This window comes from Callithrix jacchus, chromosome 11 (genome assembly GCF_049354715.1).
Source record: "Callithrix jacchus isolate 240 chromosome 11, calJac240_pri, whole genome shotgun sequence".
NCBI lineage: Eukaryota > Metazoa > Chordata > Mammalia > Primates > Cebidae > Callithrix > Callithrix jacchus.
The window spans coordinates 36,002,779-36,025,878 of NC_133512.1; the positions used below are offsets into that span (position 1 = coordinate 36,002,779).

The 23,100-nt window shown below is 41.8% G+C and overlaps 1 protein-coding gene across 6 annotated transcripts in view; it reads left to right on the forward strand.

Moving 5' to 3' along the window:
• Positions 1-22,164, forward strand: part of RAPGEF5 (Rap guanine nucleotide exchange factor 5) — a 261,457-nt gene extending 239,293 nt beyond the window's left edge. For all 6 annotated transcript variants that reach the window (XM_035253670.3, XM_035253669.3, XM_017975260.4 and 3 more), the window contains 6 exons: positions 515-605; positions 3,606-3,656; positions 4,457-4,544; positions 9,769-9,833; positions 14,860-14,914; positions 17,975-22,164. In XM_035253670.3, the coding sequence (XP_035109561.2) occupies positions 515-605; positions 3,606-3,656; positions 4,457-4,544; positions 9,769-9,833; positions 14,860-14,914; positions 17,975-18,090 (466 nt within the window). In that variant the 3' untranslated portion in view covers positions 18,091-22,164. The remainder of the gene's footprint in view (positions 1-514; positions 606-3,605; positions 3,657-4,456; positions 4,545-9,768; positions 9,834-14,859; positions 14,915-17,974) is intronic.
• The last annotated feature ends 936 nt before the right edge of the window (positions 22,165-23,100 follow it).

Here is a 23,100-nt window from a genome sequence, read left to right on the forward strand (position 1 = left end):
ATTAATATATGCCATATTTAAAATATATACATAATATAGTAGCTATTTTGTTGGTAGCAAAGAAAAGTGTCTAAATGTAATGGGAAGGAGAGCTTAGACCTGTGAGGTGAGAAGGGCTTGTCTTTCAGAAAATGAAAAAAGCATTTTGATGAAGGAATCAGGACTAGTGAGCTGTTAAAAGGAGAGTGCAGGATAGACAAAGAAACATGAATTTAAAAGAGTGTTCAGTTGAAATTGTAAATGCATACAACATAGATTTAAAAAGGAGGAATCTTGTGAAATGTCAGGAGGGTGTCAAGAGCACAGATCTTTTCCTTTAAGTAAGGGTGAGCTGAGGTGTTTGGAGTCATTTCTTTGGCATTTAGAGACAGCTGAGGGGCAGTAAGGGGTACATAGACTGTAGAGCAGAATTCCTGAGCTCTGTGGCCTAGGAGAGTCTTTTCAGCTTTATCTTTTGTGATCATCTCGGGAAAGAATGTTCCCTCAAAGTGTCCTCTACTCTTTTATTTTATAGCTGCAAAGCCCAGAGAAACCTGAATTCTTTCTTTGCCATCGTGATGGGTCTCAATACTGCTTCTGTCAGTCGACTGTCGCAGACCTGGGAGGTGAGCCTTGGAGTCCCATCGTGGGGTAGAGGGCAAAAAAAAAATGGAAATAAAGTAATTGACATGGACTAATGAGATGAGCACTACCAAACTAAAAATGTTTAAAAGTTGTGTGTCAAGGTGGTGGGTATTTTTTGATCAAATGGTCTTTAAACAGTTGTATAATGTGTCCGAACTAGATGAAAATGGTAACGTGCTCCCCAGCTAGAATCAGTCTTCCCCTCTGTGCCGCCTGATAGGTGTGTGGTTCCCATCCAGGCTGGTCCCCGAAGTCTCCCTGCTGGATGATGTGTGCTCAGAAGTGCGCTTGCTGTGACGCTAATGAGTTTAAGCTTCAGGGCCTCTCACGTGCAGAACTGCTGGCAGTGTGTTCACATGGAGGATATATATTTTGTAAAATTTGTGAAAGCAAAGTAATTTTGTATTCTTTTTCTTAAAGAGGATCCACAAAACGTTCTCAAGTTTCAGGCTTCCCACATCCTGGCTCTGCAAGCCGAAGGCTATTTGGGTTCTGAGCTGCAGAGTTCCCCTCAAGTTCGCACAAGGTCTGATGCCTGGACTGCAACATTCATGTGGGAAGACCTGAAACTGGGGAGCCCTAAACTTAGCCAGACGCAGGCGGAGGACTCAGCCCCTCTCATGGCCGCATCACCTACCTTCCTTGTGCTGCTGTTTCCTTCGCTCCTTTCCTTCCCAACCAGCTACCTCCCTCTGAACCATTTCTCCCCTCATCATTGCTCTTTAAGCTTCATGCCTCTGCCTTTGGCCTGTGTGTGCTCACTGCGGTCTCCTCAGTCTCCCTCACAGTCCTCTCACATTTAGTTCCTATCACTGACTGTGCCGTTCTCTTCATGGTTCCCAACTCAAACTCCTACAAGAGAAAGGCAAGGCCAGCTCTCTTTTTTCTCAGTATAGGTCTCTGGGCAACCTGTGGATTCACTTTCTTTCAGTCAGGGGTCATACCATGATGGAATGCTCTGTACTGACCCAAGGGTCAGAGGCAGTGTTCCTTAAAGGGGCCCAGAAGAAAAGAAAAGAAAGCCCTCCCTGCTCTGGTTAAGCAAACAAGACCTTTACATACAAAGCCAGATGAAAGAGATGGGGATAGATGGCACCATTCATTAGAGTAGGAGGAAAACAAATGGCTGGCAAGGGTCAGTGGGGGACAAATTTGAATTAAACCTTGAGTGAAACTGATTTGGAAAAATTAAGAGGAGAAGTAACTCAATTAGATTTAACCAGCTTATGTTTAATCTGCGCATTGACTGCCTGCTACGTGCAGGGCGCTGCATCAGTGCCATAGCAGACAGGAGATGACCGCGTGAGAACCGAGCGTGCCTGTGATGACAGAAGTCTTTCACCAGGGCAGAGCAAGTGGAGGGATTCATTCTGCCTCCCAGTAGCTGAGAAAACTCAAATAAGAAGCTTCAAGCTGCAGGGCCTTCGAGGTCGAGCTGGGAGTTACTGGAGTGTGGGGATGGGCATCTCAGGCAGAGGTGACCACAGGATCTCCAGGTCTGGTGACTGGGTGAATGGAAAGTGATCACACTATCCCAAATAGATAATATGGGGAAAGAAGTAGATTTAAAGAAATAGATCAGAGGGCAGCAAAGTGCTTTAGTAAAGGGCCAGCGAGTAAAATGTTTAGGCTGTGCAGGCTACATGGTCTCTGTGGCAGCTGCACAACTCTGCCATTGGAGTGAAAGAGCAGCTGTAGTATGTGTGTGAATGAAGGGGTGTAGCAGCAATCCAATAAAACTTGACCTACTAAAGGTAGCTTATGTCTAGATTTGGTCCACAGCTGACATTGGACGTGTTGAATTTGAGGTGCCACTGGGACATTTGAGGGATGTCCCACAGACTAAGGTAGGCAGATCAGAAGAAAGATTGGAATCAGTTGCAAATACCTCCATTTTGTATCTTCTCATTTAATTTATCCTCCGTTCATTAGGGTGCATGCGTGTGTGTGTGTGTGTGTGTGTGGTTTCCAAACAGATTAAACTACCTGTTTGCTGTGAGAAACTGAGTCCAGATTCAAAATTATCACATTGAAAAAAATCTCTAAATAATTGTAAAGTCTATTTATTGTAGGAGTTGCCTCACTGTTTTGATTCCTTTTAGAGGCAGAAAATCACAGAAATATCTTCTTAAAATTTGTATTTAGTGTTAATAGCTGGCATTTGTTAAGCACCAGCCAAGGACTGTGTACTTTTCATGGAGTGGTCTCTACATCCTCAGCTGAAGAAACAGATCCAAGAGTTTGCTGACTCACACCAAACCACATAGCTAGAAAGGGCAGAGTCAGAGTTCAAACTCAAGCTACCTTTAAATATGTGCTGTTCATCACAAAAGATTGCTAAGTCAATATTGAAAGGCACCCAATATTTTATTTAGCCCTGTTAAAGGCAGGCTGGAACATTCCAGGCCCTTCCTCCTTAGGCCTGAATTTTTATTTGGGAGCATGGCCTGTGTTTCCATCCCTGTCACTTTGCCTGCCATCTGTTGTGAGCTCTGCAATTCAGTGATTCCACTCATTAAAGTGCAGGCTTCACCACTTAAGGTCTTCCTGGCCCTTCACTATTTAGCCCGATACTGTGAAATAAAATTACATCATTTATACTAAAAATGTCAGCCAACATCATTATTTCCCACTCAGGAAGACTATTAAGAAGATGAGAGCATTTGTCAAAGGTAGGATATGGAACTGAAATCTAAGTTTTTATTAAATGACCACCAATATGTGGAATGTCTAACCAACTAGATTCCTGAATCATGGGGTTGTTATTTTAAGCTCTTTTAAGCAACATTCCTAAGAAAGATCACATTTAAGAGATGATGAAAATTGCATAATGAGAAGCAATCAGGGTAGAACAGATGATAGATGTATTTATGTTCAGAAGTGTGACACAGATAAACAATGTAATGAAAACTCCCTTCGACGCCTCTGAAAATAACCAACTTCTGTGACCTTCTGTTTTTTTGTTTGTGTTTGTTTTTTAGAAAATCCCTGGGAAGTTTAAGAAACTTTTCTCTGAGCTTGAAAGTTTAACAGTAAGTAGTTGAGCTGAAGGGGACTTATTCTTCAGAATAATTCCTAGGGTATAGTTTCTTTCTAGTTTTCAGTGGTTGGTATTTGTACTCTACCGTGTCAGGTAGCCTAGACCAGTTTACTTGTATATGAAACTGTAGCTTTGCTTCTTATGGAGGGAAGGAAGTTGACAGTTAATGCTTCTTCCTCTCCTTCTAAAAGGGTAGTGAAAATAATCCTTTTAATGTGATTTTTGAGAAGGCAGGTTTTTAAGTATAGTCCATTTCAAAGCCTGCAAAATTAATTAATATCAATTTAGCATGCCATTAGTATCCTAGGCATTATTCTTTTTCCCTTTTCTCCTTTTTACAATTTCTTAGATTGAGATTTTTAAGAATTATAGTTTCTTTTAGAATACAATAAAACAGTATCCTCTCGTTTTCTCTGCATTGTCTGTGCATTACAAGGACAGATTTCCTTGGTAGTGTAACAAAAGACTTTGGGTTAACTCATGATATAAATTATGCAGAGGAAACTGTACTTAAAGAACCTTTTGAGGAAAATAATAGGGCAATCAAAAGATGTCTCTCATTTTCGGTCATTTCCCCTTAATGTAAACCAATAGCTTGAGTTTCATTCATTGCCTAGATTTCCTGCCCTAATTTGGTGAGTTTATTCTCCTAGGAAACCTTTGTCTACTTTGTTCTTAGGAGGAATCTCTCTATATCTAAGTCATGTTCAAAGTATATAGCAAAAGTGGATTTGAATTGTTTCTATCGCACACTGATTTCTCTTTCTCTTTGTAATCTGCTTGGTTTGGCAGGATCCTTCCCTAAATCACAAAGCCTACAGAGATGCATTCAAAAAGATGAAGCCACCAAAAATCCCTTTCATGCCCTTATTGCTTAAAGGTAATGATTTTCTATCTTTTATGCCATGTAATTTCATCTTCTAGAAATTTCTTACTCTATTGAGGCAAAAGGGACTCCAAGTTTGTCTCTTTATAGTTATTTTGACATTCGACCTAATTATGTTTCCCTGTGATTGTTTTCAAACGGCCAGTTTTTTTTTGTTTTTTTGTTTTTTTTTTTGAGATGGAGTCTCACTCTGTTGCCCAGGCTGGAGTGCAGTGGCGAGATCTTGGCTTACTGCAACCTCCACCTCCTGCATTCAGGCAGTTCTTGTGCCTCAGCCTCCCTAGTAGCTAGGACTACAGGTGCGTGCCACCACACCCAGCTAATTTTTTTGTGTTTTTAGGGTAGAGACCATCTTGGCCAGGCTGGTCTCAAACTCCTCACCTCATGATTCGCCTTGGCCTCCCAAAGTGCTGGGATTACAGGCATAAGCCACCGCACCTGGCCTAAATGGCCAATTATTTTTGAGATACCTAGAATACTTAATTGTGTTTGAGCAGACACCAAAGCATTTTCACTTGACTCACAAAACTTGGCACTGGAAACGTTTGTGTTTTTCTTCTACTCTGCTTTAAGCCCTGTATTATTTCCTTTGAGCCAACAGTCCACTGAATTCAACTAAGAATAACGCTGGCATAAAGAACCCAAATGGTGATCAATCATGTTCTATTTTTGCAACCTAAACTTAAGAGACGCAGCCCACAATTTGCTGTTTTATTAGAAGTATCTTTGGTCAACACAAACAAGACAGCCTTTGAAAATTGTTGACCGAAAGTGCAGTTCCTTTTTTCTAGAGTGGAATCTAGTTGGGAAAGTATTTGATAGCTGCAAGTTAGACCACTGACCACTTCCCACTAAGCACCAAATAATTCATCATGAAACATGTTAAATTTATTGACGAGATCTCCATGATCTCTCTTTCAAACTGAGGGGATTAATAAAGGGAAACTCTTTTTAATCTGGTGTACACCCCTGACATTCAGTGTAAATCTTTACCTGTATGCTTTCCAGGGAAAGGGTTTGGGCATTGTCCTTAGCCATATTTTGATTCCTTCAAGGGGTTTTGTAGGAATACTCTTTGATCCAGCCACTTCTCTTCAGAGGCTTGTAACTTCTGGTGAGCCAGGCCCCGATGGCTGGACCCATACACGTGCTTCTGGAAATGAGCTGTTTGGGAACTGGATTGCTGGTTGGCCTGGCCATCCTCATTCCCCACTTCCTCCCATTGCCACCATCCCCACACCCCTCACCCACCCAATAAAGCTGTCATTTTCTCTTCAACATCTCTCAAGAACATCCAGAGCTTGGAGAATTACTGTGAGTTGCTATACATCTTGCAGCTACTCATTGAGTCTTCCTTCATCAAATATGAAGCAAGAATCTCTGTGAAACAAGAATATAATATTAGGACAATGGAGACAGATATGCACAGATGCTTCATCAAGCTGAAAAGATTCTCTTAAATATAAATGCGTGAAATAAAGAGAGTCTACGGTTCCCAAATAATTTATAAGTTTATTTGATTCTTTAGACTTATTTGCTTTTAAAAGAAGGGTGTTCAGGTCTGTGCTTTTTATTTGCTGAATAAAACGCCTTCAGTTAGTGGGTGGGAGGTGGCAGGTAGGAAGTAACACTTAGGATCATTTAGACACAAATAAAGACAATAGAAAGTAGGACAGATGTAATAAAGGAAATCATTTGTATAAAGAAAAAATTTTGAAATAATGCATACTTTTAAGGTAATGAGAAAGTAGTTGACAATGTTCCTTTAACTTAATTAGATAGGAACAGGGCCTTCTGCCACATATTAGTGGTTTTCCCCAAAAAATATTTAATGCAGTCAAGTGTCTCACACTTAACATTTTAGCTTGGATGCAATTTTCTGCTCTACTGAGTTTATCGAGACCTCTGTTGGCAGCAAGACAGATTTCCCCTTTTCTACTGAAAACACACTTATTTCAAAAAGAAATAAACATTTTTTCATTTATTTATTAGAAGCTTCCTTGAGTTTAAATAAGCACTTAGTTTTCCTTTATCTTACTTTTTTGTCATTATAAAAATATATAGTATTAGTACTTCATTGTACTTAAAGTTACTGTTTTTGTCTGAAATAATTTCCAAGGCAAATATGATGAAAATATAAAAAATATATATCATGCCTAAGATAAGACATTTTGGCAAAAATATATAACGTTAATTCTTAAGCTTTTTTAATCATATAATTATTTTTAAAGTTGCAATGAACTATTTTAGAGCAAGCAACTTAATTTCTAGTGAAAGCTCTTCTTCCTCCTGCTCTTGTGCCTCCTACATTGAGTAGCTTTTGATTAGAAAAGTGGGACCAAATTGAACTCCTTGGTGTTGAGGAAGGATTAGGCCTGCCATGTTGCATTTTTTGCAAGTCAGTTTCCAAGTAGCCTGCAGATGATCAAGTTAGTGAATTACCTGAGGATCCTTCCAGCCATCAGTCTTCCTCTTTCTTATTTGCATTTCTTACCTTTTGACGTACTTTCCCCTTACTGTGGTGGGAAATCTTGGTCAGAAACAGATGAATGGGAAACACTAAGTGCTGGGGAGAAGACCCAGCTGAGCTAAGGGTCTAAGCAGTTATATATTGTGCGCTATTTTTGGAGATGGAGTGAATTACCTAGTTGTTTGAGGATAAACTGGGGTCTCTGTGGTAGGTTTCATGTATGTGTCTTAGAGTGGAGTTTACTGTTGCAGATTTGTGCGGGTCTCTGAAGGAAATGAATGTTAGGACTCTTAGATGTTTCTTCCTCCTCTTCCACTTGCCATCTCTTCAAAGTGTTGTTTTATAGAGCAGTTGTATTTCAGATGTTTGGGGTGTGTTCAGGTGTCTCCAGATGGCAGTTGCTTATTTCTCATATGCCAAAACTGCTTCTTGTCCCATGACTTAAATTCTGACATCCTAGTTTTTTCCAGTTCAACCACTCATTCTCTCGCGTGCCTTCATGTCATGCATCTGCCATTCAACTACATCAAAATCTGCAGCCAGTTAAACTCTTCTCTTTCTTCCGAGCTGCAGCCCCTTCCAGCGTTTCTCCCCACCTACCAGGCCAGCATCCTCAGGACCTTCCCTGCCTTATCCTTTGACAGTACCAGCCTGACAGTCCCTGGCCCCTCAGCAGAGCTGCCACCCGCTCTGCTGATAGCTAAGAGGGAGAGGGACTACCCAGGAAGAGGAGAGACTGAAGGCAGGAGGGACTGCCCGGAGGGAATGAAGGGGGAAACACACTTTCAGCATTGCAGGGGCAGCTGATGTGTTGTGAATTGAGCAGGTTGATTGCACCTGGCAGCAAGGAAAGTCAGAGTCCTTTCCACTTGAGGTGCCTGGAGGGGCGCAGTGGTGACGGGGAGCCAGCCTCCTTGGGTTTGAATCTTGTCTCTGACACTTGAAGCTGTGAGCATGGGTTGACCATAGATGTCCTTGGTGCCTTAGTTCCTTCACAGGGTTACCTCCTAGAATTTACCTGATGAGTTAATGCAGCTAAAGCACTTAGATCCATGTCTAATGCTGTTAATAAATGTAAGCTGTCATTATTGTCACTGTCCTCCTCCTCATCCCTAGGAAGAGAGGTGAGGGTCAGGTGAGGGATAAACCTGTAATACAGGGGAAATGGGCCAAGCTACTCTGAGAAGGTGTTGGAAATCTGGAATTCTCAGAAAGTTAGTAAAGGCCAGACCTTTGGGTGATGTTTAATGTAGACAGAGTGTGTGCACAGATTTGCATTTGCTATACAGAAAAGGTAAAACCTAACTCTGTTGACGTCTCTTTTCTGAACAGCATGTCACAGAATGAAAGCTTGTAATTATTTTCTGAAAGCCAAGTTTCAAAAGATAATAAAATAACCAGAGAGTTTGTCAGGAGACTGTGTAATTAGCTGTGAATCATTTTCCTATGAGGACATCAGTTTACAAGAGAAAAAAAAAAAAGAAAGAAAGAAGCAGCTCCTGAAAACATTGCAGTCCACATGGGAAGCGGTGTGCAGGGAGCCTTGGGGAAAGGGCTGCCTCAGTGTGTGCTGTAACTACCTAACTAGTGTCACCTCCTGGTGACAGTAAAAGTTTTATGGCCCAGTGTTTTGGTGGCATGTTTTAGGAGGACCTATCTCATCATTCCTCCTTAGGGACCAGCAGAATAAAAGTCTTGACTAAAAGCAAACTCACTCCTTTTCTGTGTATAGGCACTTTGAGGACTTTCTTTTTCCCTCTTTTCTGTCAGGTTATTTTTACAAGATTTTTGAAGGCTGTTTTTATTTGGTTGGTTCTCCATGTCTGTAATATAATGTGATTATTTGCATATGCTTTAAAATATAGTGTATTTATTTGTGTGATGTTTGTCTGTGAGGATTCCCCAATGCTCAGTCATCACCTCTGATCTAATTGTGGCTAAGTCATCCACTCTCAGAGCTTCAGTTGCTACCCTTATTTAATATAACTAATTTCCAAAACTGTATGTCGTGGGGAGGCATTCTTTTATTTACTGTAGCCAACAGGAGATTTTTAATGAATATCTTCAGTTGCTTTAAATGCAGTGAGCCTCAAACCAGATTTAACTTTCTCTTCCTCTGGAAATGCACTTTCATTCTACTTTCCTCCTTTTGTTTTCGTCAGTGATTGTTGCTTTCTGCTAGTTGAATAGGGCCAGAAATCTTGCTACTTTCAAACCTGCCTCTTTCCTCACTTATTCCTGGTACACAGTCAGACGTCAGCTTTGGGAACCAAAAGTTTAAATTTAAACATCTAAATCTAAATCTTAACTAGTTGTTTTAAGTAAAGCAGGTTCCATACACTTTGCCAGGGATTTGTAAAAAGCAAACATGTAATTACTAAAATCCTGTTGTTTCTGGGTATTCAGTCCTTTTCTGCTGTCTTCGGACCTAAAAACACAATGGAACAATTAAGTTATAGACCAGCTTTAGTTTTTATTAAGCAGATTGAAGTCAAACACTTCGTTATGAGTGCAAAATATATACTTTCAGTAAGGTTACACTGTTTTTACACACATACACACAAAAAAAATTATGCAGTTTTATATCAAATAACATATAAATCCAATTTCAAATTGCCTCTCCAGATGCAGGGAAAGATCCATAATGTTTAAGAAAAATGAGTAAGTTGCATTGTACCTAGACCTCTTTGGCCCTAACTCAAGATCCATTCCTAATGATACATACATCTTTTTGTTTTTAATTTTCAGATGTAACATTTATTCATGAAGGAAATAAAACTTTTTTGGATAATCTTGTCAATTTTGAAAAGCTGGTACGTAAATTTCATTACTTCTTTCTTTTTCACAGTAAAGAAAATGTACGCTTTTCTTTCTTGCTCTAGGAAACAAATAGTTTAAGTCCTCTTCTCCTTTGGATGCATGGTGAATTCAAGGAGCTTATTTGCTGCATGTTGTATGTTGCCAACAAAATGTATTCCAATTAACAAGCAAGGTTTTTGCGAACCAAATATAAAAATCTGCTTTTTGTTTTTAAAAATAGAACATCATAAGATGAAGAAGTGAGTGTATATTGTCGAACTAGAGCTAAAACTACAAGGTTGCTGTCAGGAGGAATCCGCACTCAGGCGATTCAGTTTTACTGCTTTCAGAGCATCTCTCAGTGTCTCAGCCTGCAGACTTTCAAGGCACAGAGGGAGAAAGTTCCCCTCCTGGGGATATATGTTTGTCTCTCAGGACTCCGAGCTTAAATGTGAGGCTGGGATGTGCAGGATCTTGTGTGAAGGGAAGGGTCACCGCTTTATCAGCCTATGGACAAAAGATGCCACCTCTGAGCACCGCGGCCAGAGCAGCTCAGGCAAAGCAACCTCCCTCCTCATGAGCAAGAGGTTTCCAGCACAGTCCTCTCTAAAAGTGTCTGAAGCACCACTTCCTGAATGATCTCCAGGACATTCCCAGGTGCTTTGTGATCCGGTGGGCTCATCCAAGCCTTTCTGACCTGCCCTCGAGCAAAGGAGGGGTTAGCCATAAGAACTGAGCAACTGTAAAATAGAAGTGCTCCAAAGAGACCCGCTTGACTGGAAGAGGAATGGATTTATCTGACAGATGAACTTTAGTGTCATAGAGTAAACTGTCCTTCATGGGTAAAGACGATACCAGTAACCCTGCTCCACAGATCCTGACCTTTGAGCGACCTTTTCAATAATGGTAATGGATTTGTGTGAACTCTTGCAGAAACTGACCCTGGTTCCCTGTGAGACTGAGTGAGGCACTTAAGAGGAGGTTAAGTGAGGCAGGGACCACAGACCATGATCAAAGAACAGTAGGAACTGATGAGTCCCGCTGAGGCTTGGCCCCTGACCTTTGCCTCAGAAGTTCATTGCTCACCCAGCCAGCTCCCCACATGTAGAGTGAGGCAGCTCGGGAACAGTGTAGTTGGCTCATATACAAGTCCCCCAGAACCCAAGCATCTGGAATATGGAAGACAGTCTTGGAATATCTTGTTTTATCTCCATTTTAACCACACGGAAGACAATACCTTCTCGGCTAGTGCTTTCCTAAGTGGATATGTCAATACATTTTCAAGTCTGTCTCTGCAGTAAGTGTTTTGGAATCAGAACTCAGTTATTTCAGATGTTGCAGTCAAACCAGCGGAGCCAGAAATGGATAAAGTGTTATTTTTTGTATGTGTTTTGTGTTGCTGTGTGAAAGTCTGAAGATCAGAGGGCACTTATTAGCAATGACAAGCTGCAGGCACTAGAATTCTTGTCTCTAAGCAGGTTAATCCCTGGTGTTTGGAATTAAAGAAACAATTGCGAGAATATGAAGCCTTTGGTTGATAGTTACTTCGCTTCCTGGCCGTCACATCTTCCTCGGAACAACACATGAGCTTTGTAGAGCATCTGTGAAGATATGGGATGAGGTGTGTCACACCAAGTGGAATTCCCTGGAAAGGCCTAGCAATCCTTTCACCTAACTAGTCCAAGGGGCTGTGGGAGAACAGCTGGACTCTTTATCAGCTGGCTGTTGCCTGTTGTTGAGGGCAGACATGTGGTGACCTCCCTAAAGTGAACCTTGCTCCTGCTCTTGCCATGTAACGTACCTGGTCCTCCTTCACCTTTACAGTGAATTTGTAAAGTTCATTGTGTCATTTCCCCCTCAGATAGTGCCACCAAAGTGACAGAACAAGTCCGTAAAGTCACAAATGGGAACAAGCTGTGGAAAGCTTGTTCCCACCTTCCTTCTGACCAGCATCCGTGGCCTCCCCTGTTCTCTCCAGTACTCCAGCAGAAGCCTCTTAACACCAGTTCTCAAATGTGCTAAGACTGCCAACTAAACATAGGGTATGACACCAAGGAGGAGGTCTGAATGATACGACTTCTGTTAGGGTCAGTCATCATACCCTTAATTCCTTGAGAAAGTTTAAGGGAATAGCATGGCATCAATGATATTTTAAAATCCTAAAGAGAACTTCTATTTTAAAAAAGAATGAAAAAATGGGTGCAGTTCAGCATGCACATGGCACACATGCCAGCCTATCAGGCAGGCACAGGCTCATTATTTCCTCAGAGGGCAGGCTCTGCCCGCAGGACCAGTGAGCTCCTGGTCCACAGCACACCTCATGCTGACCCCTCCTTATGCGGAGTAGACAGGATGAGGTTAAAACTGTGTCCAGGAAAAAAGCAGTTTTATGTCATATGTAGCCCTGTGTGACACCTGGATGCTGGAGAATGAACTGACCTTTTTAGGAGAAACACTATTTTCAAAGAATAGTTCTTAGCAAAGGACTGAGTTTCTCTAATGCTAAAACAGGATCATCTTTCACCATAAGGAACCAATAGAACCTAAGTGAATTAACTTGTGAGAAGTCAGTTCCTCCTGATGGATATTAACTTAAGCCAGCTAACAGATAATTCAGTGTATTATCTTTATCTGGCTGATGCAGGCCAACACATTAAGTCAGACCCCATGAAAATCCAGAAGCCCTCATCAGGTCTAATGAGATTTATGTTCTTTATGGTACATTCCTTGCTGCCTCAACAACTGGAAATATTTTCATCTCAAACTGTTTCATAAACAGAAACAAATGGTTTTTCTTCTCATTAACCCTCGATGTTAAGAGCATCACCTTTTACCCTGTCCACCGCCCCCTCTTTTTACAAAGCCTAAAGATGAAGACCAGGACTCAGGTTTCAGTGCCACACCCAGTACCCAGCCCTACATCAGCTTGAGCCTTGCACAGGTTACGCAAATGGCACAGGATAGAAATCAATGTGACGCCAGAGCTTAAAATGAGAAAACTGATCTGGGAAAAGTGGTAAAATTTGGGGAAGGAAACTGAACAATACATTCACAGACATGAGTCAGGTCTCATTTCCTTTACAAATGTAGCTTGAGCTACTGCAGTAATCACTGTCCTATTTAATTTTCCATTATTAAATAGAAGTGCATTAGAAATACGGTTATGAGAACAATTTAATCAGTAGGTCATATTCAAATAATGTTTCTGTGTAGTTCTTCTGAATTTTAAGTAAGAACATTTTTTAGCATTTAATACTCTTTCAGCAGCAATTCACTGAGGGTTTGCTGTATATGGTGATCCATTGCTCAGTGAGTACAGTCAGGACATTAAGGACCAGAAAATGAATGATGTTAATTCTTGAATAACAGGATGATGTTTGGATTTTGACATGAAACAAAGTAGAGAGCTCCTGTTGATTCTCAGGAGAACTAGAACATGATGACAATAGTATTTAGAGATTATTCTGGCAATCGGGCCAGCTAACATAGCATTTCAGAAGAGACTTTCCCCCACTCTAGTTCCTCCTACACATACACATCTATGCTATAGGAGGAACTAGAGTACAGGATGGTCTCTTTCAAAATGCTGCTTCCTTCAACATGAAAAACTAAAAGTGATAGACAGCTAGAAGACTCTGGTGGGTACACAAGTATAAGATGCTGCGATCTTGTCAAAAGCAGCTGTAAATTTAAGAAGACTTTTACCTGGAAATCAGTGAGGACTTCAAGGAAATAAATTAGAATATTGAAGACTGTAAGCAAATATAAACTTTGAACAGAAAATGGTCTCTGAAGATGTTGATGTTGGCTGGGTGTGGTAGCTCACACCTGTAATCCCAGCACTTTGGGAGGCTGAGGCAGGTGGATCACCTGAGGTCAGGAGTTTGAGACCAGCCTGGTCAACATGGTGAAACCCTGTCTCTACTAAAAATACAAAAATTAGCCAGGCATGATGCCTGTAATCTCAGCTACTCAGGAGGCTGAGGCAAGAGAATTCCTTCAACTGGGAGGCAGAGGTTGCAGTGAGCCAAGATCATACCACTGCACTCCAGCCTGGGCCACAGAGCAAGTCTCTGTCTCAATAAAAAAAAAAAAAAGATGTTTTAGAAAATGTTAATCTTTTATAAGTATCTCTTTTCCAGTTACATTTAAGATACTTGAACCTTTGAATCTACAAACATTCCTACTTCCATTCAGCACATATGTGTAAATCAATGTGTCTGACATAGCAGGCTCTGCATATGCAAAGCCCTCTGGTGGTACCTGGTCTAGAGAAGGAGAAAAGTTCAACAGCAATGACAGTGACACAAGGCCAATAGGCGCTGTACAAACAGCAGTGGGAATGTTGAGACTCGAGCCTCTAAATCCAGGAGGGACATCCCAGAAAGGCTTCGTGAAGAGAAGGTGATGCATGCCCTGAAGTGAAACACATGCACAAATGTGAACAGGATGATCGGGGTTGGGGTGCTGCACTTCTCTACAGCATATTTTCTCATGGCTCGATTAGACCCTGTACAACCCGGATTGGGTGCTACTGTTGTTTGTTTGTTTTCAGACAGAGTCTCACTCTGTCACCCCGGCTGGAGTGCAATGGTGTGATCTCAGCTCACTGCACTTCTGCCTCCCAGGTTCAAGAGATTCTCCTGTCTCAGCCTTGCAAGTAGCTGGAATTACAAGCACTTGCCAACACCCCCAGCTAATTTTTTTTGTATTTTTAATAGAGTTGGGGTTTTGCCATGTTGGTCAGGCTGGTCTCGAACTCCTGATCTCAAGTGATCTGCACACCTCGCACTCCCAAAGTGCTGGCATTACAGGTGTGAGCCACCCTGCCTGGTCTGGTGCTGCTGTGTTTGCAGACAAGAACTAAATATTCTTTGGTAATCCAGCCTCAATAGAATCAATCAGAGCTAAGTCCAGCTCCAAATATAGTTTTTCTGTTTACAGCCAAGGGTGCTAGCTTATCCATCCATCCTAGTAGGCAGTGTTTCTTCAGTAACACCTTTAACGGCCCTTTCATTGATGTTTCTATTCTACCTACAGCATATGATCGCTGACACTGTCCGAACCCTGAGACACTGCAGGACTAACCAGTTTGGTGAGTAATTGAAGTCAGGTGCAGAATGTAAATTGACTACATTGGTACCAACTGTGGTCACAGTATTGGTAATCAATTTAAACAGATTGAACAGTATGATATGTATATACTTATGCATATTGTATGTATATAGTAGATTGTCTCTTTGTTTCCTCATTGCATGTTTGGAATGCAGAGAAAGACAAGATATGGCAGATTATTATTCCCTCACGGCCGCAAGTTTATGCTGTGAACAGTGACTTTACACACTCAGAAGCCTCTTTTCCCAATGCCCTGCCAACTCCTGGCCCCAGAATGTCTTGCTTTGCTTGCCCATTGGCTCAAAATCACTGGTGAGATTAGCAGGGGTGACCTTGTCCCTAACCTCCTTGCATGGAGACTTCCTGGAATAGGACTGTAGCTTGTAAAAGTGCCTAAAGCAGCCTTCCAGATTCTTTTCTCCTCTCCAACAAAAACTTCCTGTCTGGAGCTGCCTTTCAGCTGCAAAAGTGTGGTTCTGAGCACTTTTGTAGAATCCCCACTGAGACTAATGTCTGTAGGAATATTTGTTCCGTTTTAAATCTGTTATAATTTATACTATGCTTAAATGGTGTGAGAACATTGCAGGAAGGAAGGAAATCAACTTTATTGAGTTGAAGGAGCTTTCACATGGGCAATGGAATCCTGCCTCGGTCCTAGTAAATGGGGATTATTAATCCTGTAGGTGTAGAACAAAAAAGCAGAAACTCAGAGAGATTCACTTATTTGGCCATTATTCAGCCTGAGTCTGCCTGACTTCCTTGCCCTCTCTTCTGCTTTCAGATCCTATGGATACAAAGGGTAATTTAAAAACAGAAAGTCAAGTTCAATAATTATAAGTTAATCAAAGGCAACCACTCAGTTCAACTTCATTTTTTTAAGTCAGACATGCGCTTTTTAAAACAATTTTTCAACAATATAGAGGCATATGTAAAGTAGAAAATCGGAGTCCCACCTCTCAAGAAAAGTTCTACTGACAATAGAGTCTACCTGCTTAAGAGTTTTTGGTGTTCAGTGCTGGTCTAGGCTGGCAGTATTGTCCCCCAACAAAGTAAGTTAGGAACTGGACTTCTATGCGGATTATGTTTTCTTTCTGAAAAGGAGACTTACAAATACAGGGCCTAATTTTTTAGATATTCACATCAATTAGTACCACTTTACTGTACCTATATAATTAAGCATACAAGCACAATGCAGTTATAATAAAAATAGTAATCATAACGTCATCATGGAGAGTCATTGAAATGTACAGACATAATGCTGATGAGTATGGCTTCATATTGCTTTTAGCCTCCTTTGCTTTCCAAGCATTTACTGGGGATTCAGCTAATTCTAAGACATCAGTCTCAGCCAAAGAACTCTAGTTTATACATGCTCCAAGTATAGACAGGAAGGTGAAAGTTATACTAGCTTGTGTGGCCTTGAACCTGCCATTACCTCCCACTCATCAGAGAGTAACCCTCTGTGTGGCACTAAGCAAAGGAAAAATTTAAATTTAAACAACTATCAAGCCAGTTTGTGTTCTAATATTTATCTACTGTATCTTTAAAAATCAGTTTGGGAACTGAATTATCTGAATTCATTTTAACAGTTTATATGAGCATAGTAAACCAATGTCAGCATTTGGGATAAAATATGAGAATGTTAATTAGGTCACTTATACATTATAAAGTGTCATGCAAATGTCAGTTATCATGGTTAGAACCGTTCATTGTGCCATATTTCAGGCTTGAAAATTAACAACAGAATTACCTTTCTATCATGTTATCTAAACCAATATTTAATAAAGGAAAAGCACTTTCTCAATGTCTGCCAGAGAAGGCATTCTGGAATAAAACAGCTTTTTGTTACTTTCAAATAGATGGGATGGCATAAACTTTAACTCCTAGTGCTTTTACTTGCTAAAACCAGGAAACCTTGTTTCTATTAAGCCTAAGAATTATAAGCCACCCATGTCCTACAGGTCTTAAATTATTTCCTCATGAAATGCATTTGTTATAGAATAGAAAAAAGGGGGTTTCACGAAAAGGAAAAAATGATATAAGAAAATGCTCAGCCTCCTGCATTCGCCTTCCCTCTGATCAAACAGCTCCAGCAGCTTACCCTGCCTGTCCCATGCATAATCTATAAAGCAACAAGATATGATGTCTTTGTCACTCACCTTTACATTGTCTCACTGTACTGCAGTTTAGCCAGCATTCCCAGCCTCGAGTGCTTTCATATGTGTGTGTTTGACTGTGGTGTGTGGGCTTGCCCCATGGTTCCTGCTGCTGTATCCTGGTTCCTTATCAGCATGGGCCCTAGCAGGGCAGGGTGTGTTCACAGTGCAGTAAAGACTCTTTTGGCTCCTGGATTCCTTGACTGCCCTAGAAATGTGAGTGGAAGAGCCCCTTGGCTTGTCCTTCTCTGGGTAGGCTTTAATCCGTACACATATATTCTGAACCTATTTTGTCTGTGGACCACATCTTAGAGTCTGTTCTGTGGTATCTGTTCATTCAGTTGCGCCATGAAATTTTTTTTTACAAAAACTGAGAATACCAAAGAGTTGTACAAAATCTAAACAACAACAAAAAAGAGTGATGGCATTCATATGCTAAACACATTATCAGCGATTTTTAACACGTCTAGGCTGCGATATAGAAGCCAGTGCTATCCATTTAAACAGGTGACTGCTGTGAAAGCCTGCATAGCTGGACTCAGGAACCACATGACCTGGGTCCGAATCCTGGCTGCGACACTTGCTGCATGACTGTGCTCAGTTTCCCTGTATGCGGAATGAGATAATAAGATAATTTCTAAATAGTATATGATGTTAGATAATAAATGCTGTAAATATCCTGCCAGTCTGATTGCCTAACCTGAGGACTCCATTCTGAGCTGAAAAAGCATGTCTACTATTAGGACAAGGACACCTCTTACGGGATTCTGACTAGTGAGAACCCACCAGGTAGATTTCCTAGCCTTAGTGTGGGGTTTTGTGGGTATGTAGACATAGCATTACTGCTCTCCTGAGGTTGTCTTTTTTTTTCCTCTAAACAACAGGTGACCTGTCTCCAAAAGAGCATCAAGAGTTAAAGTCCTATGTTAATCACCTGTATGTCATTGACAGCCAGCAGGCCCTGTTCGAGCTCTCACACAGGATCGAGCCTCGGGTATGAGCCCCACCACCTCACCTCCCCTGTATCTGCAGCACTTTGAGCTACAGGAATGTCTATGCCAAGTACATTGCTTTCCTGTGAGAAAAGAAGTTGCTGAGTTTTATCAGCATAACCGAAGACATGCACAGGAAAGCCAGCCAAAGCGTGTTCAGGAAGTGATGTCAGCCACCAGAAAGCGGGAGAGGCCTCTCCATGCCACTCTTGGAAGAAGAAGGCAGAGGGAGAGTCAGAAGCATTCTTAAGATGGAGAAGGCTGCTTTTCATGATCACATTGTTGATCCAATCCAGTTTTTAAGATGAGATGTGCCAGCATCAAGACCAGACAACTTCTTGACATGCAATGACCAAATATTTCATTAAGAGTGTGCATGAAACAGGAAAGAGTTTTTACTTTGCCTAGTTTTAGATTACTGTCTGCTGGCTGTCAAAGAAGTCATTCTTTTGAACACCTGATGACAGAGACACCATCTCTAGATCTCCAGGGAGGAGAGGTTTCTATTGATACAACCTATGACATCACCAAAAGCCACTTGTGTCTAGGGAGTTAGTGAGGACTTCCAGCATCCATGCTCTGATGGGCAGATGAGCAGTGTCAAGGCATACATCACTTCGCACCACGATCAACTATCGACACATGCTTGCAGGTGAAATTGGTTTCTGTACAACTCATTTGCAGCTATAGGCAAGGTAGATGAAGTTGGTTTGCCAATAAGGAAAAATAGTAATCTTTAAGAAATTGCCTCATTGTTTAATTTCTGGGGATTTTCTTTATATTTGTAAGCAGGCTCTTATCCTTCATTGGACATAATATGATTTTGAAAAAGCACGGTGCCTGACACATTGTAGACACTCACTAACTGCTTACTGAGGTGACAGAGTCACAAAAGTCTGCATTCTTGTGCCTGATGATGCATTTCGCATACCTCATACAGGCTCCTTGCCCACACTATGGAATGATAGCAGCCAGTGCAGGGAGGTTGAGTGACATTTAATGAGGGAAGCACTTAGCACTCTCTAGGTTATTAGACAGTGGTGATTACCAATGTTTTGGCAAATGAACAATGCCCTGAAATAGCCAAATGTCTGATTTATGTGGGAGACTTAGAAGTCCTATAGTCCACCTACCAGCCAAAGCAGGGAGCCTTTCTATAATTTGCCTTTTTTTTCAAAATCTGAGTCTTCTAAAACCTTTTTTATTATTCCCATTTTTACCAGTGGGGGCTCCTGTAGCAAATAAGACTTCTTGATATTTTCAAGGACTGGTTAGAGGATTTCTTTCAACCTTGGTATGAACAAAACAGCCTATGGGTCAAAATAAAGAAATCCACCCCTGCCTGCTAGATACTTCTCACTTTGCTAAAATGCAAGGGCCTGGTCCATTCGTTTTCCAAACACAGGAGTCTTGGTGCACTTCTCACCCTGCCTGCCTGTTCATCTCTTTCATGCCCACACAGACCTGCTTCCTTTTGTCTCAACACCTCATTCATCCTCATTACTGAGGCATGTCCAATGCTTTTTGACATCTTTATAGCAGTGCTGTTCCTGGGCTCAGGAACCACACTGAGCTTGAGATGCTGCTGGAAGGAACCATGTGGAGAGAAGTTTTGGGAAGGCTTTCAGAGAGACTTAGTCTGGCCTAGCATGTCAACTCTAGTCCTGAACATTTACAGGGTGTTATAGAAGGGCATCCTCCAGAGCTGTCCCTTCAGAGAAATGCTGCCTGCTGCCGGTCATGGAATGAGGCCCATGGGAGGGCACCAGAGGCATGAGAACCAGGGAGAGCAGATTTCCCTCGTGGCTGGGTGGGGCAAACCCTCCGAAGCCCTCCTCGTGGCAGTTACTGACAACAGCATGGGCTTACAGCACAGGCATGTGTTCTCATCTTTCTCCTATGCTGCGGATTAAGGTTTGGCCTGTCTGATCATATAAGGCTGTCCTGACATTGTTTGTGTGTTTCACAATTTGGATTTTTATTTGCATTAGAACTACATTGCTCCTAGTAGAACATTACTGTTAGGGGACTAATTTTCCCTGGAGAACTATTTCAGCATTGTGCATGCTGCTTAGGCCCCAAGTCAGATATGTACATCGTGCCAGATCAAGCTGCATAAATATTGTGTTTAAATGCATTTTGTACAGTGACTTCAGAATATCTCACATGACATGGGTGGAAACTGGCTGGGGAGAAAATGATGCTTGCCCACCTCTTCCTCCAGCCATGGCTATGTGGTCCTTGGGGTAGCAGAGGGAGGATTTCAAGCAGTCGAGATGTGCTTTTCCATCCTTGTCTTCTGAATGTCTAAAATCTGTATATCTTTCTGAAGTTTAACAACTGTCTCCAGAGGTTTGCCAGGTAGCAGCTCTCAGAAGTTTCCAAGGCTTTGCAGAATCTTAGATCTGGAATTAAAGAATTCAAGCCAGAATTGTGAGTACCAGATTTTACTCAACAGAAAGCTCTTTCTTAGGAATCTGGGCTGCCCAACAGTGAATGGCCTCTGTGGAGCTTGAGTGCTCCTTGTTAATAGGATGGGCATGCTCTCTCTCTGGATAGTCACCAAGGCCTCTTCAGAGTAGGTTTTGTTCTGGCTGGAAGTGTGGACTAGAAGATGGCTAATGTCTTTGCCAGCTCTCGTTCGCATAAAATCTAGGCTCCCTCTGCAAATCTTAGGTCGTCTGCCATCTTCGCAGCAGGTGGTGCAGGGGCACTTCTAAGTGGGCTCTTTTGGTTACAGCACAACTCCCAGAGAGTCCTATGGGTCTTTGGGTTCGTCAGCGTTCCAGCAAACTAGCGCTGCTTAGAAGTTAGCACAAGACAGCAGGATGCAGGGTCCTGTAGGCAAAATCATAGCCTTGCCATTAAAAAAAATTTTTTTTACATACGCATTTGTAGGTGTTCCCTAGAGTGTGGTGTTTTGAATTTGCTCTTTGTCATCTGTATAATTGCCAAATGATTGTAGAGATATACATGACCTGCATTCACTTTTTTCTAGTTTATTTAATTAATGTTTAGAATAAATTCATTTCCTTAGACCAAGAACCACAGACAGGTAGTGTGGAGCAGACACCGAATTTAGAAGCATGTGGATAAGGTAAATGCTCACACTGCCTAGTCCACCAGGAGAGGATGCTACACGAATTTATACCCACCTCTGAGTGAGGAGAGACCATGGCATGAAAGAGAGAGTACCGGTGATAACTTCTTATCTCTGGAGCTGGGCTTCCACCGCTTCCCATATCCCAGGCCTGCAGGTCTGTTCTAGCCAGCACAGACACCACAGATCCAGAACCGAGTGCTCCTAAATGGCACAGCCAAGCCAGGCTTCTCGGAAACTGGGCAAAAAACATTAAAATGGGGCGTTCAGGTCTTCTGCAGTTGTCTAACAGAGGATTTCTTTTAAATGTTTCAAAAACATGTCCTTAAAATTTCAGCCTGCTTCTTAGCAAGTGGGCCAGTTTTGCTTAAAACTGGTGGTGGTGGGGGAAAGTTTTTAAAAATTGCCAAAAAGCTGATGAAAATGTACTACTGTATAAAGCAAAGCTGTATATAGTAAACATTTTTTAGCAGAGTAATATTTATTTGCATAGTCTATTTATCGTATTCGTATTACCCTGTTACTAAATACTGCAATGAAATCAGTGACCCGAAGCAAGAAATCTTGCCTTTTAATGTATCATTAACTAGGGCTGCCGTGATAGTGTCAGCTTGCATTAACAATTAGAAGATAGAGAGCCTGCCATCGGGGTGTCTACTAACTTCTCAGGGACTGCACTTGGTAGTTTTCCACTATTTAAAGAAATGGTAAATATGAAACATTTGTTGAGTTACCAGAATTGCCATTAACAGTGTTTTCGTTCCCATATTTCATGCTTTCTGCCTCTGTATGTACATATATACATATATATATATATGACTGTGCTGTGTATTTATCGAAGCTAGTAAGCAATAATTTATATGTAAAAATGGCCAAGCAATATAAGATTAAAACTTATATAGGTAACCCTTACCTTATCTTGTATTTTCAATTGTTTTTTTAAAACTGCTTTTCCAAATATAAGACTATGTTAAAGACACTATTCATGCCTCTTCGTTTCTTGCTTTCTTTGTGGCGCGCGTGGATTAAATGGCTCTGCTCTGGCAACATATGATGCTCAGGGGTTTGGAACTCAGAAGTCCTTTACTTGCTGAAAGAGCTACAAGTAGGCGAAGAGGTTCTCAGGCAGCCCAGAGAATCCTAAGTCACTTGTGCTGCTGTTGGGTTACTGCGGAACCTATACACCCTGTTGTGAAACTGGCATCAGTGTCCTCAGAGTCTGAGGTTTAGGGAATCCAGCAACCACTGGCATTGCCTCACCCCAATTGAGCAGGACCAGGAACTGTCCCTCACCAGCCCAGATATTGAATGCAGCTCCAAGCCCAACAGTGATAGCCAGGGCCAAGGATAGAGGTCCCGACAGCGGAAGAGCCGTGGGTGGATGGCACAGCACTGGGGTAATAAGAATGCTCTAGGCAGTGGGGTGATGGGCGGTTTATATACTAGCGAAGACTGTGTGACTGTGCAGCGTCTTTTCTCTGTATAAACAGGAAGTTTGTACATCTTGCCCATCGAGGTCAGGTTTGGCCTTTGGCATGCTTGGAACTCAGAAGTCATGTCAGTGACTTACAGGGGGATTATAAACCTCATCTTGTTGAACCCGGGAGTGGCCAAGCATCTTGCTCTGTCCAGTGAAAACTGGGGAGACATGTCTGTGGAAGCTTTATGAGGTAGCCTGTGCCTGCCATGTCTGCTCTGCTGAGAGACCTGCACTTCTCCAGATGAAGGCACCCCATCAGCCTGGGTCCTGGATCACAGGCAACATGGAGCAGAGCCCTGGCTTGTGAATGACACATAACTTGAGGGAGAAATCAGACATCATCACTAGAAGTCTCTGAGGTCTGGGAGTGGTTTCTTACTCAATGGGGAATGTAGCCTCAGCTGACTAATACAGTCCCACAGGACAGTCTTTCCTTGA